At 50.3% G+C, this 21,503-nt stretch overlaps 1 protein-coding gene across 4 annotated transcripts in view; it reads right to left on the bottom strand.

Moving 5' to 3' along the window:
• BIRC6 (baculoviral IAP repeat containing 6) overlaps positions 1 to 21,503 on the bottom strand; it is a 2,208,279-nt gene that overhangs the window by 77,990 nt on the left and 2,108,786 nt on the right. For all 4 annotated transcript variants that reach the window (XM_078648748.1, XM_078648749.1, XM_078648751.1 and 1 more), the window contains 2 exons: positions 9,692 to 9,769; positions 3,012 to 3,200 (listed from right to left, as the gene is read on the bottom strand). In XM_078648748.1, coding sequence (XP_078504874.1) covers positions 3,012 to 3,200; positions 9,692 to 9,769 — 267 coding nt within the window. The remainder of the gene's footprint in view (positions 1 to 3,011; positions 3,201 to 9,691; positions 9,770 to 21,503) is intronic.

Below are 21,503 nucleotides of genomic sequence, written 5' to 3'. Positions count from 1 at the left end.
GCCGACGGCGCCGGGGCCGAAGCACCCGACCCGCCTGGACTCCCAGTCGGGCCGCGGGGCCTGAAGGCGCTGCGGAACCCGACGGAGGAGTGAGGGACCTCATGGCCGAGAGGAAGGAGTCAATCTCCTCCGGCGTCGCGTTCTGCCCAGGGACCGGCGTGTATAGAGCAGGCCGCGGCACCTGCGGCTCCGACGGAGCCGCATGGGTGGTGTCACCCGAACCCCCGGCCGCGTCGCGCGAGCGTCGGCGGGAGTTGGAAGAGCGATGTCGCCTCTTTGACTTCTTGTGCCTCTTACCTGAGGACTTGGAGCTCGAGGAGTGGTGTCGATCCTCCGAGCCGTGATGACTACGGCCTCGCGACCGGTCCCTCGACCTCCTTCCGGACCGGGACCTCGAACGGCGCGGGGCCGACTGCCGGAGCTCGAGGCGCTTGCGGGACCGCTCCCGCCTAGCCTTTGACGTCAAGGCCCGGCAGTCGGGGCGCGACTTGTCATCGTGGTCGGGCCCCAGGCAATGAAGACACTGGCGATGGGGGTCGGTAACCGACATCAGTCGGTTGCAGTCGACGCAGGGTTTAAACCCGGATATCCCTACTGGCACCGTCAGAGTTGTGTGACTTCGAAAAAGAAGATCAAAAAGTTTAGTCAAAAAATGACTAAAGGGTACCACTGTTCCCGGATCAGGGCTTGCTGGCGCGGAAAAAATAAGAACTGACATCAGCGCGCGAAGGCCGCGTCTAAGTACTCCAGCGACGTCATCCCGGCGGCAACGACGCCGACGACGGACGCGGAGCCACAGACGACACCTACCGACGCGCAAGGGTACTGCTAAGCAAAAGTTTCCGGATCCAGTCTGAAGCCTGGGGGTATTCTAAGGTAAGGAATCTAATACTAAACTGTGTCTTTCAGATAGGCTGCTAGTGGAAGTACAGGGGGTACCCCAAGAGAGCCTCCCGTACATGGGATCATATTTCAAACATTGGAATCGGTGGTGGTATTGTTCCAACATGGGTGCGACCCATGACGACCCCTAAATGACGTCGATGCAAACATGCCTCTCCTATCTTCCTTTCCCATCCCTACCCTACATAATTGCACTTATTGGGCCATGTCTTCTTTTTGGGGCACTGTGCCCCAAAATTACGTTCAACCGGAATACTATTCTAGCAGGAGTGCAGCAGTTCAATTCCTTACTTGCACTATAGCCCACTAAATACTGCGTACGCCACTGAGCACATTTTTAAAATATGTTGAGGCTCCTTCTAAAACAACAGCAGCCCATTACTGCTCTTCTATGGGGCCTTACCATGCCTCGATCTCTTCCATTGATACCCTTTGGACCTGCAATTCCATGGCCGTACTTTCCATTTGTGCTGTAGGTGTGGTGACACCGTGGAACCAGAGACCTACTGAACACAAATGACTGGTTTATTTTTTCATTTAAAGAGGAACCAAGAAGCCTATTACCTTTCTTGCACTATGAACCATCACACACTGCCTATCCTACTGCTCACTACCGTACATTTTGTACCTGGCTCTGTTAACTGCAAATAGGCTGTTTCGTGCCTCTGCTATGTTAACATCACTACCACCCATCACCCTTCTTCGCGGTACCCCTAGCCACAAAACATCTTTGTCTACCTCTCTCATCCGTAGCCTACTCAACTACACTTCATAGGACATTTCTACCTTTTGTGCAACAGATGCAGTGGCACTGTGGCCCGCACACATCCATCGACTGCTTTACTTCACCCATTAACATATTCTCCAGTCTGTTCCTAGACTTTGCTCTCCACATTTCCAAAGGTGTAGCTTCCTTTGGTGCACAAGGTGCAGTGGCGCCACAACACTTTTCACTCTTACGTGCCCTTTTTATCTCAACCCACTTACATTTAGCTTTTTAGCACCTGTTTTAGTTGATAACCACACACCCCAATCTGTAAGCCCACATCCCACCTCTCAGTCCTCCTTTTCCACTTCGAAGCTTCACAAACTGTCTACATATTATTTTAGCCCCTCAGCTGCCACCATGTACATTTAATTTTAACAGCATTCACAACTCTTTGAAAATGTTACACACAAAGATTAAATATAAAATATACCAATTAAAAAAAGACAGGGCTAAATTCACAAAACGAATGCAACAATCACACGTCACACATCCCTTACTTACTACAAACAACCAAATCGCTAAATCCTGTGAAAAACAAATACATCCTTGGCAAAAGTTACCCTCTACATTCTCACACTTCCTTCTTTTTAAATTCAATTTATAATTTCCTTTATAAACAGTGTTTACACAATAAACTATACCATTTCTAAACCTTATCAGCATGCAGCTTTCAAATACAATAGAAATACATTTTGACTTATTTAACTTTTTTTTAACAATACTTAAAAAAAATACTACCAAAGCCCACAGCTCGGCACTCATATTATAGGGGTGCAAACTATTGGCTCTGCCAATTCTTGTGTTTAGTTAGAAAATCTCATTAGTTTGACTGCTATTCAGTCCACAAAACTACAGTGAAGGGCCACACCCAAACAAAACGGAGTGAACGTAGGCATGGGCCAGATTTTGAGACTGGGTTGCCATACAAGGATGGTGGGTCATCGGCAAAGGGGAGCATACCCTGCAGAGCAGTGTAAAATGTGTGCATTCCCCTTCAAAATCCATAGGAAATTAAGCCATATTACAAGTAAAGCTTTTGCAAAAACAAAACTCCTACAGATTATGGGTTAAAATTATATGTGAACATTTTAACAAGTGTTTCAACGTGACAGTATGGCCAACCTCTGCAACTTTTCCAGACATTCTTACACTGCAATATTAACTTGATGTTTGAAAAGCATATTGCAGCTGGAGCTTTAAAAATGGTGTGTACTATTTCAACATTGCAATTCATCGGTAAAAATGGGGCATGGCATTTAAATAACACTACACATTAAAATAACTCATCAACTCAGTTCTACTAGAGAATCCGTGGGTCGCGATACATAATAGTTCTTACCTCCTTGAAGCATGGTGAAGGATTTTTGATCTGCTCTAGCATGGCCCATTTTACTGTTGCTTGTCGAATGTTTCCATCATACTCTCTAGAGCTCTGAGTGCCGCTTGGAGTCCCCCTTGATCTCTCATACCCTGGCTCATTGAAGTAAGGCTCAGATACCAAAATAAGCGACTGAACAGACACCAAGACCTATTGAGAAATATATATATATATCATACAGATGGATTCATGTAGTTCCAAAACAAATAAGACCATTGCCAAGGCACCTGACCAGACTTGTTATTTCATCTATTTCACTAAAGAACAAGTTACGTACCTTCGGTAACACTATATCTGTAAGAGACATATATTAGTTATGGATTCCTTACCTTAGAATTACCCTCAGGCGTCAGACTGGATCCGAAGAAAAATTTTCGTAGCAGTACACTTTCGTTGTCGACTCTGCATCTGACCTCGGCGTCGTGATCGCCGGGATGACGTCGCAGTATCCACTTAGACGACGCCCCTGTGTGCTGATGTCAGTTCTTTACACAACATTCCACGCCAGAAGCGCAGAGCCATGCAAGACACTGACCACTGGTGCATAAAACTAGGGCCCTGAAAGGGAATCCCTCACTCTAGAAGTCAGTTTGCAGAACGGGGAGCATAGGTGGGGCGGTAAGGAATCCATAACTAATATATGTCTCTTACAGATATATCGTTACCGAAGGTAAGTAACTTGTTCATCTGAAAGAGAGTATTACTTATGGATTCCTTACCTTAGAATAGATACCCCAGCAATAACAATCCCGGAGGTGGGTCTGTAAACAAAGTTTACACCAGGAAGTCCTCAGGATAAAATGTGTAGTGAACGTGTGCCGTGATACCCACGTGGCTGCCAGGCAGATGTCATTGAGTGGGACCCCGTGTCCCAAAGCAGTAGTGGCTGCTGTCGCCCTGGTGGAATGGGCGCGCAGTCCTACTGGAGGCTACTTCTTCACCAAGGAATAGCAAATTTGAATACAAAGGATGACCAATGGGATGGTTTGTTTTTGCAAGGCTCAACCTTTCTTGGTGCCCACATAGTCAACAAAGAGTTGATCATCCACCCGGAATCGACTTGTGCGATCCAGATAAAATGAAAGTTCACGTTTTGGATCCAGATGGTGGAGCCTCTCTTCCTCCTTAGAAGGATGCGGGGTGGAAAGAAGGTGGGCAAAGTGATGATCAGTCCTAGTGAGAAAGAGGTAACTAATTTGGGAAGAAAAGCAGGTCGAGTTCTAAGGACAACCTTGTACGGATGAACAGCAAGGAAGGGAGTTTTCAGAAGAAAGAGCCTGAAGCTCACTCCCCCTGTGAGCAGAGGTGATTCCAACCATAAAAGCAGTCTTTAAGGTCAATAGTCTGAGAGGACAATTATGCAGTGGCTCGAAAGGAGCACAAATGAGGTAAGTTAAGACTAGATCCAAGTCCCACTGGGGCATTACAAAAGGAATAGGAGGAAAGAGGTGAGTAATGCCCTTAAGAAATCTATTTACAATAGGGGACTTGAAAAGATAAAGCTGATCAGGAAGGCGAAGAATGGCCAAAATGGCCGAAAGATAGCCTTTAAGGGTGCCCAGAGCAGAGCCCTGCTGAACCAAATTAAAAAAGAAGGAAGACGAGAACCTCTGAAAGAAGGACAGAAAGGTGATCCACAGCCTTTGATGTGCAACATGCCACAAATTTGTTCCATCCCCAGGCATATACCATTTTAGTGGAGTGACGCCTGTCTGCCAAGATGACATTACAGACTTCGGGATGAAAGTCAAACGCTGTCAACTGTCGTCGTTCAATCTCCACGCCATGAGGTGGATGCTGTACAGGTTCTGGTGGTGGACCGTACCCACCTGCAGCAGCAGTAGATCCTCCCGAAGAGGAATTCTGATCGGAGGATCAATGGCCATGTACTAGAGCTCGGGATACCAGACTCTTCGAGCCCAATCTAGAGCCACAAGAATGACTTTGGCGGGGTCACGCTTGATCTTCTTCAGCACTCTGGGCAGAAGTGGTATAGGCGGAAAGGCGTATACAAGGCTGCAACTACACACGACGAAAAGCACCGTTGAGCGAGTGCCGCCTTGGAAATTCCAATGCGCAGAAATGCTGACATTGCGCGTTCTCTTCGGTGGCGAACAGATCTAACCAAGGCTCTACCCACTGTCGAAAGGGACCTTGCGCCACGTCCGAGTGAAGACGCCATTCGTGATCCATCATGAACCTGCGGCTGAGTTCGTCCGCCCTGGCGTTCAGTGAACCTGCCAGGTGTTGAACTACCAGGGAAATGCCCTGCTGTTCCAGCCATGTTCAGAGACGCAGAGCCTCCTGACATAGGGTCCACGACCCCACCCCGCCCTGTTTGTTGAAGTACCACATGGCAATGGTGTTGTCTGTGAACACCTGCACCACTTTCCCTTTGACAGAGAGAAGGAATGCCTTCAGTGCAAGTCAGATCGCCCGAAGCTCCAGAAGGTTGATATGGAGCCTGGACTCCGCCGGAGACCAGAGGCCTCTGATCTCCGCCTCTGCCATGTGGCCCCCCATCCCAGGAGGGACACGTCCGTCACTACTGTGTGCTCCGGTTGGGGAAGGGAGAGGGATCTGGTCTGGACCTAATGTCGCTTCATGAGCCACCACTGCAGCTGCTGTGCAGTGCCCTCCGAGATCTGGACATAATCGGACAGGTTCCCCTGATGCTGCGCCCACTGGAACTTCAGGTCCCATTGCAGAGCCTGCTGGCATGAGTGACCAGCAGGATGCAGGAGGCCATGAGGCCTAGCAGCCTCAGGGTCATCCTGACCGAAACCCAGGTTAGAGGCCGAAAGAGCGGTACCATAGCCTGGATATCCTGGACTCGCCGTTTGGGAGGTCCGGCCCGAAACTGCGTCGTATCCAAACCGCTCCGATGAAGAGGAGCTTCTGAGAGGTAATCAGGTGCGACTTCAGAACATTGATGGAGAACCCCAGCAAATGCAGGAGGTTGGCCGTAGTCTGGAGACGACTGTCTGGGGTGAGCCCGTCTTCAACAGCCAGTCATCGAGATAGGGGGAAGACTGGAACCCCTGATCTGTGCAGATGAGCTGCGACCACGGCCATCACTTTTGGGAACACCAGAGGGGCACTGGTAAGGCCAAAGGAGAGCACGGTAAACTGAAAGTGTTCGTGGCCTACCGTGAACAGCAGGTAATGCGGGTGGGCCGGCAGGACGGGAATGTGTAAATATGCGTCCTGCAAGTCCAACGCTACCATCCAGTCTCCAGGGTCGAGAGCAGACAAGATCTGAGCCAGAGTTAACATCTTGAACTTCTCCTTCCGGAGGAAGCGATTGACGTCCCTGAGGTCCAAGATAGGATGCAGGCCCTTGTCCTTCTTGGGCACCAGAAAGTAGTGGGAATAACTACCACGTCCTACTTCTGGTGCAGGAACGAGCTCGATGGCCCCCTTGGCCAAGAGGGCCGCAACTTCCTGTTGAAGAAGTGCCAAATGATCCCCTGACATGCAGTGGTACTGGGGTGGCATGGCTGGAGGAGTAGTCTCGAAGGAGAGGGAGTAGCCCCTTCGGACTATATGTAAAACCCACCTGTCCGAAGTGATGGTGCGCCAGTGGGGGAGGTGATGGCGAATCCCGCCACCCACTGGCGTTTGATGGGCCTGAAAGACTGGACTAGGAAGGTTCTGAGGCAGTGGTGGCTGGGGTGGAAGTGGACTGACCCGCCCGCTGGCCCCTTGACCCGCCTCTGCGGGTCCCACGGCCGCACTGGCCCCCTGACCCGCCTCTGCGGGTCCCACATCCACGGCCGCGCTGAGACTGCTGCGGCCTGTGGCTCTGAAGCGAACATGTTGGGGCGCCCCTTCCGTAGTCCCGAAAGGAGCGAAAAGCAGAAGGCGGTGGAGGGCGAGTGGCTGAAAGGCCCAAAGACTTGGCCGCAGCCCGCAAGTCCTTAGAACGGGCCAACACACTATCTGTCTTGTTGCCAAAAAGGCGAATGCCATCAAAGGGCATGTCCATCGGGGTGTTCTGGACATGCCCCGAGAAGCCAGTAGTCCTCAGCCAGGCGTGGTGACGGAGCGTCACTGTCATGGAAATCGCCCTGCCCAGCAAGTCGGCGGTGTCAGTGCCACATCGTATTGTGAACTTCGCTGTATCTCTCCCCTCAGCAATAGCCTGAGAGACCACTGTCCGCGCCTCCTCTGGACACTGAGGCAGCACTTGTGATACCGTATCCCACACAGAGTGGGAATAACGACCCAAGAGGCATGTGGTGTTCACAGACAGCAGCCCTGAACTGGCAGAAGAAAAAATCTTCTTCCCAAACTGTTCCAATCTCTTGGATTCCCTGTCCGGGGGTGCGGCAGGGAATGCGCTCTGGGACGTGGAGACTTGGACAACCAAGCTCTCAGGGGTGGGGTGCTGGGAAAGGAAAAGGCGGCCGCCAGAGGCTGGGCGATGGCCTCCGGCCACGTTCCTATCCACAGGAGCCCCTGTGTTGGGCCTGGACCAGGTGCCCAAACGAACGTCGGAAAGTGCATCATTAAAAGGTAGCAGTGGCGCCGCAGAGGTAGCCGCCGGCTAAAGCACTTCTGTCAGAAGTTTAGTCCTGACGGCCACTGTAGGGAGTTGGAGAGCCTCTGCCGCCCTACGCAACACCACTGCGTAACTCGCACCCTCCTCCTTAGCCACAGTAGGAGGTGTTAGCATGCCAAGGTCAGGAGAGGTGTCAAGACCGCTGGCATCCCCCAATTCCTCACCCCAGTCCGGGTCAACCTCACAAGGTGCTGTGAGAGGGTCCTCAGACCCCTCCCAGTCCTCCCCTTCCTCCTAAGGCTGCTGAACAGGCCGAAAATAAGGAGGCTTGACATAGGGGTAGAAAGGCTCCATCGGCGTCGAGCGACGCCGTTCCGGCGCTGTGTCCACATCAGGGCTGAACCTGGGGACGACGTCGTCTGCGACCTGAAACGGCGCTGAGCCAACTACCGGACTTCAAGTAACTTTCGGGACCGCTCCCGCAAAGTGTTTGGTGCCATGGCCCGGCAGTCGGGGCACGACTTGGGGTCATGGTCGCGCCCCAGATAGTAGAGGCTCACGCGGTGCAGGTCAGTCACTGACATCATACGATGACAGTCCCCGCAGGACTTGAAACCGGGCATCCCTACGGCGCCAGGAGTCGATTGACTCGAGAAACAGAGGCAAAAAGGCTGCGAAAAACTCAGCCAAAAAGTGACTGGGGGTACCGCTATCTCAGTATCTGTGCTTGCTGGTGCGGAAAAAGAAAGAACTGACGTCAGCGCGCGAGGGCGGCGTCTATGTAGCTGCTGTGACATCATCTTGGCGAACACGACGCCAACGACTGACGCAGAGTCTCAAAACGCCACCTTTGGACGCGCAGGGGTACTGCTGACGAAAACTTTCCAGGTCCAGTATGACACCTGGGAGTAATTCTAAGGAAAGGAATCTATCACTACGTGTTTCTTTACAGATATATAGTCTGGAAAACAGATGCTATTGCGCAAGAACTGCAATCTCGTTAATACCTCAGAATGATAATTAAAGATAAGACCACTTTTAAGTGAAAAGGCCTTACGAGATAAAATTAGGGAGAGAAGGGAGATGCATGTTTGTGATCAAACATCCGCTTTTTGATTTAAGAGTGCACACATACTCCATACTGGACATTTAATACCAATGACGTGCGCACACACACACACACACACACACACACACAGAGACAGACAAACAAAAGCACAAACATTTATTTAGGGATCTTTCTAAAGTACGGAATGCTGCTTCCGAGTGCTCGGAAATGGAGCAGAGTAATGGCATGTGCGCACAAAGTATCCAGAAACTAGCTTTGTGGATGCTAATGCGTTTCAAAGTTCTAGAAAGAGAGCCACCATTGGTGTTTCAACGGATCCTCTGGGTAGCAGATCCTGGAACTGATCCTGGGTAGTCTGCAAGGGGCTCTGAATCATGTGACTGGCAACGACCATAACTCAGTTTCAGATTTCTGGACCTATGACAAATGGCTAAATGATACAAGAGTCCCAGACGGTGTTACTTGTGCTACCGTAACACTCTGGCTCATGTATAGCACTTTTAACCAAAGACTCTTTCCTACCTCAGACAATGTCTTCCTCCTATACAGATGATCACAATGGAAAAGATGGCGGCACACGCTTTATAAGGGTTCAACAGTGGTCAACTTAGATACAGAACATACATAAGCATTGTTAACAGATGACTGTTGTGAACTGGAAAAGCAAACGCACTGTTCATTACCAAAAGGGATTTCATTTGCAAACACTATGCTAGTAAATGACACAAACTGCTTGCATAATTCCAGTTCTAAAAAACGACCCCCTTTAAAAAAAAAAAGCGACTCCTATGAATTAAAAAAAATATCTCCCATAACTTCTAATGAAAGAACCTTCCACCAATCATCCTTCAAACGCACACCTTGAAACTGCAGGCAAGTGCAAACCATAGCAAAGAAGATAAAAGCTCTGCTGTGCATTTAAGTCTTTAAAATAATTCCAATTTGTTTATACGTAGCAAGCCAAGATTGGTCATTATTTTAAATACATATCTCTAAAACCAATGATTACCCGATATTACCATTTCTACAGCGGTGGTAGGAGCGAGGAAGAAAGAACTGGCAGCTTACTTGCAAAAAGCTTGACGTCTGGGGGTTCCACTTTTCTTCAGGCCTTCCATGCCACGTGTTAAGTATGCTTAAGCAAACCTGATAGAAAGCAATTCCACAGTGAGTAGAACAAACCAAGCCATGCAATAAATACATTATTTGGTGTGCAAATGAGAGAGGCAGGGAGCGGGCATGACAATCAGAACAATATATTTAACAGTAAGTCAACAATTGTATCATATGGCATTGAAACCTAAAAATCGGCATCTCATAAAACCTCGCACAAAAACGCAGATTCCACCTTTATTTTTCGTGATTTTGTACAGTAACAAGGTGTTACAATATCCCCGGTTTCAGAGAAGGGCTAAACCACAAAAAAGGGCAACCTCTTTCCTCTATACCGTTGCGACAATGTCCCACAAGCCTTTAAAAAAATTGTCAAACAAGCCTTCAATAAGGCCTGGAATACTGCGGTTTCTCTTTAGCGTAAGGGAGAGCCGAAATTCGCATTCCAAAAAGTAAATTCGAATATACAAAATAGCTCAGTGGCGAACCATTTAGCAGATATGTACACTTTACTTTTCGCACTCACGCAACCCTCTGTCAGAATTAAGGAGTTCTTAAGTGCGTATTGCTGGTAACACTTGCGAAATGTTTCTCGAATCTAAATATAAGCAAGAGTGCCTAAAAAAAAGCGCTAACGCGCTCGCAATCAGGTTTGCCAATGCCACATGTTCAACGACTTCCTGTGCATGTCTGGAAGAGAACAATTGGGTTTGAATATAGCACTTCCTTAATTAGGGCACCTTTTTACCCCCTCTTCATTAGAGACTGGAAAGGAAAAACACAAAGAGCATGGATGCAAAATTCTGAAAAAAACATAATGAGGATTACGAATCATTTCTTGTATCCCACTCTTGAATAATGGGAAGCCATCATGAAACGAGTCAGGACAAAGCCTGTCCACGGCTTTAAGTATTAGGTACACACAGTTTATGAAAATATCCGTGCAAATGTCAAATGCAAATACATGTAGGAATAAGCCAAAACTGTCTTTCACACTTCAGTGGGGAATCTCGGTACACTCATTAGACAGCAATGCACAAAGAAATACATACTTTCTTCAGCATTAGACTACAACCCCACATTTAGAAATAGCTGCATTCTCAAAGTCATGTGAATCTTTAGAAAAGCATTGCCAAGGTACTGCTAAGGGTTCTAAACACATACTTATAACAATAAAAACGCTCCCTTGACAGTTTTAATGTAACCCATCAAACACGAGTAAAAAGAAAACGCTCCTGGCCAATTTACCATGAAACTTCCCTGAGACCTTACCTGCAAGTTAATAAGGTCTCAGGTAAAACGCCATCGACTTTGCAGAGATTTAAACTAATGTTGAGCCAGAAATGTTATGTTCAACCCTATCAACAGAGATCGAACATTTTTCCTCTATAAATGCCCCACACAGCAAAAGGTGCTATCGCTTGTGAGGCATTTAAGGCCTCAATTCGAGGGTCCATGAGTTCCATCTCGGTCGTTCAAAGAAAGACAAAGAAAAGCAAGATAGCTTACAGATTGCGGCCGACGAGGCATATTGTAATGCTCTGGCCAAGCAGTCTTCTTAGTCTCGGTGTCTATGGCAGGAAAAGAGAGAAGCAATGAAGGATTTCTTTCAGGTGAAGGAAATCCTTAATAGCTGCGCAGGCAATTGTCGGGTGCTTGAAGAGAGTGAGAAAATGGAACACTTCATGGCCTGGATGGCCAAGAAAAAAAACCAAAAACGTATATTTGGTATAAAAGACCCTGGTACCGTACGGGTGAAATGTAAGGGACAATGGAAGGCATGGCCAAATATTTTTGGACTATTATGACTTCCTATATGAGGGATGTGGGAAAGTGCCCCTTTTTGCATGGTTACCCCCCCCCCCCACTTTATGCCCGACATCTGATACAACCGGACTTGATGTGTCCTGGGTCCCTGCCAATCAGGCTCCCAGGGCCTGTGTTCGTTCCCACAACTGTACCTTTGTACCCACAATTGGCACACCTCTGGCCACAGGTAAGCCCATAGTAAAAGGTACCATGGGTTCCAAGTGCACTGTGACCAGGGAAGGTCTCTAAGAGCTGCAGCACCTATTGTGCTACCCTTAGAGGCCCGGTACCTTAAAACCCACACACTGCCATTGCAGGCTGCGTGTTTTGGTGCAGAGAAAAGTGAAGAGTCGACATGGCACACATCCCTGTGTGCCATGCCTACAATCCACTGCCTGGTGCCCAGGTAAGCCACCCCTCTAGCAGGGTGCACTAGCCTCAGGTGAGGGTACAATGGCATGACCCCTGCACCCCTACAGTGTATAAGTTCATTCTTAGACATTTTAAGTGTAGTAAAACCATGAATAGTATTTGGTCAGGGAGTGGCCATTATGAACTTCACAGCTCCATAATGGCTTAAGTAAAACCTGTGAAGTTTGGTAGCAAACTTCTCAGAAGATTAAACTCACACTGATGCCAATGTGGGTTGAAATTAGAGATGGCCCTCTGAAAAACGCCCAGCCCTGGTCTGGTTCCTGAATGGCTGCCCGCCATTTACCAACCCCAGAAAGGTTTCTGGACCCCTGGGTAGAGAGCCTCAGCTCTCTGGGTCCAGAAACTAGGCCCATCCTGGGTAGAGGTGTCATGGATGGGCTTGGTCCATGAATGGGAAGCTTCAGAGGCCTGCCACCTTTGTGAGCTGTCCCTGCCTTTTGTTGCCCCCTGCAATGGTCTACCACCTGTTCTGGCGCCCCTTGTGGTCGGGAGAATTAGCGGCAAAACCAAGTTATGAGGAGAGGTGTACCCCCACCTTTGCCAACCACAACCCTCAGGCGGGGGAGGCGAAAGTGAAGCACTTCTCTCAATCCTTCTACGATGAAGATGAGGGGGCCCAACCAATCAGGAAGAGGCTCATGCCCCCTCCCACTGGAGGGTGACATAATAGGGGGTGTACCCACCTCAAGGAAGGGACCATTTGAACCTGATCAGCACCCCACCCCTTTTAACGCCCCTAATCTAGCATTTAGGGGCCACCCTGAACCTTGCCCCCACAGATTTGAGGAAGAAAGAAGAAGGAACAAAGAGCCGAACTGACCCAGAAAGAAGAGGACACCTACTGCTTTGGCCCCAGCTCTACCAACCTGTTCAGTCTCCGACCTGCCTACAGCGAAGAACCTGGCGTGTCCATCAGCCAGCAACCCTCAGAGCCTGGAGGACCTACCCTGCTCTCACCTTACAGATACTGTCTCCCGTGAGCACTGGATTTGCTCAACAAAGACTCCAAGACCAGAATCCGAATTCTGGCGACTCTGCATCCGACACCCACGGCCTGGGTTTGAGTGGCCCAAAACCATGAGGAGGACTTCGCAGAGATCCTGAGCTGGGATCTGGTGATCCCCAACCTCCTTCAAGCCTCAAGACAACACCTGCAGCCTCAACCTGAAGGGTCTCCCCGAACGGAGCTGGTAAGAAAACCCGACGCCAGCAGACACCCCGAAGACAACCCTAAGACAACCCTGCACAAAACGCCCCTGGCCTTGGGTGGGCCACCCAACGGTGTCCAGGCATCCCCCCCCCCCCCCCCCCCCCCCAAGTGTCCAACTTGCCTCTCCAGCCAGTGATCGCCTTCAGGAAGTCTCCCTGATTAATTCTGCAGCAACTTTGCCAAACCAAAGGTCTCCATTGAGAATCAAAGGGTCACCAAAGTCTCCTTGGCACCCTGCACCTGTCCGCCCAGTGCCACTGGTGGTGCAGCTCCTGTGCTGATTGCTGGCCCCTGCAGCGCTGACCTTAACACCAAGAGCTTTGCTCCCGCACCCGAGTGGCCTGCTCGTAAGCAGCCCCTAACCGAAGGCCCCCTTAGCTCCACTGGCTTACCTAGGGCCCCTGCACTCCGCACCCGGCTGCCCAAGTGCCGCTGGTGGTGTAGCTCTAGATAGACCTTGGTCCTAACCCCCCCAAAACTCCCACTTGTAAGACGCTTACTTACCTGTGAAACCGATGACCATTTTTCTCCCATAGGAATCTATATTATGAGATTTTGGGCCTAAAAATGTTGCACTGTTGTTTTGTACGAGGAAAACAGTAACTATAACTAAAACCAAGTAAAGTATTACCTACCTTGTATTGTGGGATCCTTATGTGTGGTATCTAGGCATTCCACCTCGGCTACCTCAAGTAATCTAAAAGTAACTGAAAAGTATTCTAAAAGTAATTCTTGTGTATTGTAAACTGATTTTTGAATCAATACCAACCTGTAACTACTGCAAATTCAACCACAACTGCATTGTGAAGTCTTGCATTTGAGAGAATATTTTATTTACCAGTGCCAAGTTCTACTTTGTTCTAAAATTAAACATGAGTACACGTTTTTTACACTTACCCAATTGGTCTGGATTCAGTCTCTGAGCGTGTGCCATCAGTCTTTATTGAGTTAATACAATAAATGCTTAACACACCCTCTGGATAAGCCTAATTGCTAGCCCACACTACCACAAATAGAGCTGTTAGTACTCACCTAATGAACAAGTTACTTACCTTCAGTAACAATATATCTATAAGAAAAATTATTTAGTGACAGATTCCTTACCTTAAAATTACCCCCAAACGTCAGACTGGATCCGGAAAGTTTTTGTCAGCAGAACCCCTGCGCGTCGGAAGGTGGTGTCGTGCGGCTCCACTTCAGGCGTTGTGGTTGCCGAGATGACATCGCAGCAGTTACTTAGCCCTTGTGCGCTGACGTCAGTTCTGTACACAACTTTCCGCGCCAGGAACGCAGAGCCATGCAAGATTCCGACCACTGGTGCATTGAAATTAGGGCCCTGAAAGGGATGACCTTAACCCTAGAAATCAGTGCGCATAACAGGGAGGATGGGTGGGGCAGTAAGGTATCTATCACTAACTAATGTTTCTTACGGATATATCGTTACCGAAGGTAAGTACATGTTCATCTGAAAGAAACACATAGTGATAGATTCCTTACCTTAGAATAGATACCCCAGCAATACCAACCCCGGTGGTGGGTCTGAGAACCAAGATCACAATAGGCAGTCCCGGAGAACAGAACGGCCAAAGAAGCGGTCTCTTCAGACTTGGCTCTCCAGGCAATAGTGCTTAGTAAAAGTGTGCAACGAGGCCCACGTAGCTGCCTGATAGATGTCTTGTAAGGGGACACCACGTCCCAATGCCGTAGTGGCTGCCGTCGCCCTGGTGGAATGGGCACGCAGCCCCACCGGAGGCTCCTTCTTCGCCAGAGAATAACAGGCTTTAATACACAAGACGACCCAACGGGAGATAGTCCGCTTGTGTACGTCCTGACCTTTCTTGGCACCTACGTATCCAACAAAGAGCTGGTCATCCACCCAGAAGGGTGCGGAGGAAGAAAGAAGGTGGGCAAAGTGATGGTCTGCCCAATGTGAAAGGCAGTGACAACCTTTGGCAGAAAGGATGGAAGTGTTCTAAGCGCAACCTTGTCCGGATGGACAGACAGAAAAGGAGGTTTACAAGAGAGCCTGGAGCTCACTCACTCTACTGGCAGAGGTGATGGCAACCAGGAAAGCAGTCTTCAAAGTTAATAGACGAAGAGGACAGTTGTGAAGAGTCTCAAAGGGAGCCCACATCAAGTATGTAAGAACCAGGTTCAAGTCCTACTGTGGCATTGAGAAGGGAATAGGAGGGAAAATATGAGTAATGTCTTTGGTAGAATCTATTTACAGCAGGGGACTTGAAAAGAGGGCTGATCAGGAAGCCTAAGAAAGGGTGAAATAGCAGAAAGGTAGCCCTTGATAGTGCCCAGAGCAGAACCCTGCTGGGCCAAAGAAAGAAGGAACAGGAGTTCTGAAAGAGGGGCTGAAAGGGGATCAACAGCCTTTGCTGTGCACCATTCCACACACTTATTCCACCTGCAGGCATATACCAACTTAGTGGAGGGACGCCTGGCTGCCAGAAAGACATCACAGACTTCAGGAGGCAAGTCGAAAGGAATCAACAGCCGCCGCGCAATCTCCACGCAAAGAGGCGGAGACTGGACAGGTTCGGGTGGAGGACCGTCCCCTGCTGCTGCGACAGAAGATCCTCCCAAAGAGGCAGACGGATCGGGGGATCGATGGTCGTACCGAGTAGCTCAAGATACGAAACTCTTCGATCCCAGTCCAGGGCCACAAGAATAACTTGGGCCCGGTCGCGCCTGATCTTCTTCAGCACTCTGGGCAGAAGTGGTATAGGCGGAAAGGCGTACAACAGACTGCAACTCCACTCGTGATGAAAAGCGTTGCTTAGCGAGTGCCACCTTGGAAATTCCAACGAGCAGAACTACTGACATTGCGCATTCTCTTCGGTGGCGAACAGATCTAACCAAGGCTCTCCCCGCTGTTGAACAAGACCTTACGTGACGTCCGAGTGAAGACGCCATTCGTGATCCATTACGCACCTGCGGCTGAGTTCGTCCGCCCTGGTGTTCAGTGAACCTGCCAGGTGCTGAACCACCAGGGAAATGCCCTGATGTTCCAGCCATGTCCAGAGGCGCGGGGCCTCCTGACATAGGGTCCACGACCCCACCACGCCCTGTTTGTTGCAGTACCACATGGCAGTGGTGTTGTCTGTGACCGCCCTGATTCCATCAGCAGCGTCCGCTCCTCACGCAGCTCCCTGCCCTACAGGACGCCTGGTATCGTAGCGCTCACCGCTAAACTGCTATCTGCCACCTCGCCTTTGCTCCCATATTCGCTATTGCCTTGATTATAGCAGCGCTAGATTGCCTGAGTGCCTGCTTTCATTGTCTGTCAATTCGGCATTGCCTTGCTCCCATAATCGCTATTGCCTGCTGAATATCGCAGCGCTAGATTGCCTGTTTGTCTGTTTACGAACTGCTGAGCATAATAATTATACCGTAGCGCTAGATTACCAAAGTGCGCTTGTATAATCGTTTGAACTGTGCTGTGCTGCCTGTAGAAACCATTGTGCTTGACTGTACCGGTGCCACTGCCATTGGAATCGCGTTGTTTATACCCCAATCCGGTTTCGTTTTCGGCTTGCGGCCATTTTGTTGTTGTGCCCCCCTACCCGGATCTCCGCCCCGCTCCCGCCTCCCAGCTGATCCTCCCTCCCACTGATACTGTTAGGCCACTCTCCCGCTTGTTGCGCTGTGACCGCCCTGATTCCATCAGCAGCGGTCGCTCCTTACGCAGCTCCCTGCCCTACAGGACGCCTGGTATCGTAGCGCTTCACCGCTAGACTGCTATCTGCCACCTCGCCTTTGCTCCCATATTCGCTATTGCCTTGATTATAGCAGCGCTAGATTTCCTGAGTGCCTGCTTTCATTGTCTGTCAATTCGGCATTGCCTTGCTCCCATAATCGCTATTGCCTGCTGAATATCGCAGCGCTAGATTGCCTGTTTGTCTGTTTACGAACTGCTGAGCATAATAATTATACCGTAGCGCTAGATTACCAAAGTGCGCTTGTATAATCGTTTGAACTGTGCTGTGCTGCCTGTAGAAACCATTGTGCTTGACTGTACCGGTGCCACTGCCATTGGAATCGCATTGTTTATACCCCAATCCGGTTTTGTTTTCGGCTTGCGGCCATTTTGTTGTTGTTGCTGTGCCCCCCTACCCGGATTTCCGCCCCGCTCCCGCCTCCCAGCTGATCCTCCCTCGCCCCTCCCCCTCCACTATCCACTTATGACAGATGTCTACGCGCGCAGCGTTCACGCGCAGCGGTCGCGCCCCATGCGCGCCGAAGGTGCGCCAAAGGTAAGCCCGTCTGCGCCCGTCCGCGCCTGGACCGCGCCTAGCGCCAGACCCCCGTAAAACCCACCCCGCCCGCATAACGTATGACGCCGCCACCCTCTTTGCCCTTAACCCCGGACGCACACCACAATGTTGCGAAGCTGCCCCAGGACACACCCATGGACCCTTCGCCTGCCACTCCTGCAAGTTCGCCTGCATCAAGACCCACACTAATTCCACAAACTCCAAACACAGCTCCGACCCTAACCATCTGAAGTGAATCCTGCTCAACACCCGCTCGGTCCACAGACACGCCACTGAACTCTGGGACCTACTCGACACTGCATCGCCGGACGTCGCCTTCCTTACAGAAACCTGGATGAACGCCTCATCAGCACCCGACATCGCCATAGCCATCCCGGACGATTACAAGATCATCCGAAAAGACCGCACCAACCAAACAGGAGGAGGCATCGCCATCGTCCATAAGAACAGCATCCGAATCACGACCAGCTCTGACAATAACCTCGCTACCGCAGAACACCTTCACTTCCAGATCCACACCGACCCCAGGACCACACTTAGAGGCACCCTCATCTACAGACCAACAGGAACCCGCACACAATTCAACGAAGACATCACGGACTTCATCAGCCCACATGCTCTCTCCTCCGAGAACTACATTCTACTGGGAGACCTCAACTTCCACCTGGAAAATATAAACGACAGCAACACCACCACCCTTCTGGACAACCTGGCCAATCTCGGACTCAAACAACTTGTTGACACCCCCACCCACCTTGCCGGACACAAGCTCGACCCGATCTTCACCTCCAGCAAACACATCTCCTTCGATCACACCACAACTCTCCATTGGACGGACCACAGCTGCGTTCACTTCAGCTACAAAAAGACCTCAACCCACAACCCCCCACAACCTATTCCTCGAAGAAACTGGAACAAAATCACCACCAACCAACTCTTCACAACGCTTAACCTAAACCCTCCTGCCATACCATCGGACCCAAACCAAGCTGCCACCAAACTCACACAATGGATCACCCACAGCGCTGACGAATTAGCACCCCTGAAAAACCACCAGATCAAACAAGGTAGCAAAAAGGCCCCCCGGTTCAACGATGACCTTAAGAAATCCAAGAAGTTATGTCGTACTCTCGAGAAAACCTGGAGAAAAAACCCAACCACTGACAACCTGACCACCTTCAAGGACGCCACCCGCAAACACCACCAATTGATCCGATCCACCAAGAAATCAGCATTCAAAGATCGACTCGACAACAACGCCCACAACAGCAAGGAACTATTCAACATCGTCAAAGAATTTACCAACCCCACCACCGGCACCAACGACATTACTCCTTCCCAAGACCTCTGCGACTCTTTATCCTCCTTCTTCCACAACAAAATCGCCGATATACATAACAGCTTTGAAAACCAATCCGAAGAACAGTCCACTCCACCCACCTCCGAACCAAAACAGCACCCTCACAACCTTTGCGCCTGGAACCCAATCACTACTGAAGACACCATCCGCCTGATGAACTCCATCCACTCAGGATCACCAACCGACCCATGTCCCCACCACATTTTCAACAAAGCAGACTCCATCATCGCACCCCATCTCCGCGATGTCATCAACTGTTCCTTCAACTCCACTACCTTCCCAGAAAGCTGGAAACATGCCGAACTCAGCGCCCTTCTGAAGAAACCCACAGCAGACCCCTCCAAACTTAAGAACTACCGCCCCATCTCACTCCTCCCATTCCCTGCCAAAGTCATTGAGAAAGCCGTCAACAGTCAGCTCGCCGTCTTCCTTGAATCCAACAATTCCCTCGACCCCTCACAGTCCGGCTTCCGAGCCAAACACAGCACCGAAACCGCCCTCATCGCAGCCACAGACGACATACGAACGCTACTGGACAACGGAGAAACAGTTGCCCTCATCCTACTTGACCTCTCCGCCGCCTTCGACACAGTTTGTCATAGCACCCTCATACAACGCCTCAGCAACGTCGGAATACAAGGAAAAGCTCTGGACTGGATCATCTCGTTCCTAGCCGGGAGAACCCAGAAAGTCCGCCTCCCCCCATTCAAATCAGAGGCCACCGAAGTCATCTGCGGCGTACCACAAGGATCATCTCTGAGTCCCACCCTCTTCAACGTTTACATGAGTCCCCTCGCATCCATCGCGCGACAACACAACATCAACATCATCTCCCACGCAGACGACACCCAGCTGATCCTCTCCCTCACCAAAGACCCAAACACCGCCAAAACCAATCTTCTCGAAGGAATGAAAGAAGTAGCCGAATGGATGAGGAACAGCTGTTTAAAACTAAACTCGGACAAAACGGAAGTCCTCATCTTAGGATCATCCCCCTCTGTCTGGGACGACTCATGGTGGCCACCGGCCCTGGGTACAGCACCCATACCTACAGATCACGCACGTAACCTAGGCTTTATCCTAGACTCCTCCCTCTCGATGACCAGACAAGTCAACGCCGTCTCATCTTCATGCTTCAACATCCTTCGCATGCTCAAAAAAATCTTCCGTTGGATCCCCACCGAAACAAGAAAGACAGTCACCCACGCACTGGTCACTAGCCGACTGGATTATGGAAATACCCTCTACGACGGAACCACAGCCAAACTACAGAAAAAACTCCAACGCATCTAAAACGCATCAGCCAGACCCATATTGGACATCCCCCGTCAAGCTCACATTTCCAGTCACCTGAAAGACCTTCATTGGCTCCCCGTCAACAAGAGAATAACGTTCCGTCTCCTCACCCACGCACACAAGGCCCTCTACGACCTAGGTCCCGAATCTCAACACACGACTGTCCTTCTACACACCCACCCGCCAACTACGATCATCCAATCAAGCCCTCGCCGCAATTCCGCGCATCCATAGATCCACCATGGGAGGAAGATCCTTTTCCTACCTAGCGGCCAAAACCTGGAATTCTCTCCCCACCCACCTCAGCCTGACACAGAACCATCTCTCCTTCAGAAAGCAGCTAAAAACCTGGCTATTCGATGAGTAATGCACACACCCTCCCCCAAGCGCCTTGAGACCCTCTGGGTGAGTGGTGCGCTATATAAATTCCTGAACTTGAACTTGAACTGCACTACTCTCCCCTTATCAGAGGTAAGGAATGCCTTCAGTGCAAGTCGGATCGCCGAAGCTCCAGAAGGTTGATATGGAGCCTGGACTCCACTGGAGACCAGAAGTCTCTGATCTCCGCCTCTCCCATGTGGCCCTTTTATCCCAAGAGGGACGCATTTGTCACCGCTGTGTGCTCCGGTTGTGGAAGGGAGAGGGATCTGCCATTGATCCAATGCCGGTTTGTGAGCCACCACTGCAGCTGTTGTGCAGTGCCCTCCGAGATTTGGACGTAATCGGATAGGCTCCCCCGATGCTGGGCCCACTGGAACTTCAGGTCTCACAGCAGAGCCCGCATATGCCATCTGGCATGAGTGACCAGCGGGATTCAGGAGGCCAGGAGGCCCAGCAGCCTCAGGGGCATCCTGACCGAAACCCAGGATAGAGGCTGAAAGATCGGAATCATAGCCTGAATATCCTGGACTCGCAGTTCGGGAGGAAAGGCCCAAAAGTGCGTTGTATCCCGAACCGCTCCGATGAAGAGGAGCTTCTGAGAGGGAGTCAGATGCGACTTCGGCACATTGATAGAGAACCCCAGCAAATGCAGGAGGTGGGCCGTAGTCTGGAGATGGGCGATGACTGTCCGGGACGAGCTCACCTGTAACAGCCAGTCGTCGAGATAGGGGAAGACTGGAACCCCTGATCTGCGCAGATGAGCTGCGTCCACCGCCATCACTTTCATGAACACCCGAGGGGCGCTGGTAAGGCCAAAGGGGAGCACGGTAAACTTAAAGTGCTCGTGGCCTACCGTGATCAGCAGGTAACGCCTGTGGGACGGCAGGACGGGAATGTGGAAATACGAGTCCTGCAGGTCCAATGCTACCATTCAGTCTCCAGGGTCGAGAGCAGACAAAACCTGAGCCACAGTTAACATCTTAAACTTCT

The sequence above is a fragment of the Lissotriton helveticus genome, chromosome 6 (genome assembly GCF_964261635.1).
Source record: "Lissotriton helveticus chromosome 6, aLisHel1.1, whole genome shotgun sequence".
In the NCBI taxonomy this organism is placed as follows: Eukaryota; Metazoa; Chordata; class Amphibia; order Caudata; family Salamandridae; genus Lissotriton; species Lissotriton helveticus.
The sequence above is the reverse complement of the archived record's forward strand: the minus strand, read 5'-3'. Positions and strand labels throughout refer to the sequence as shown.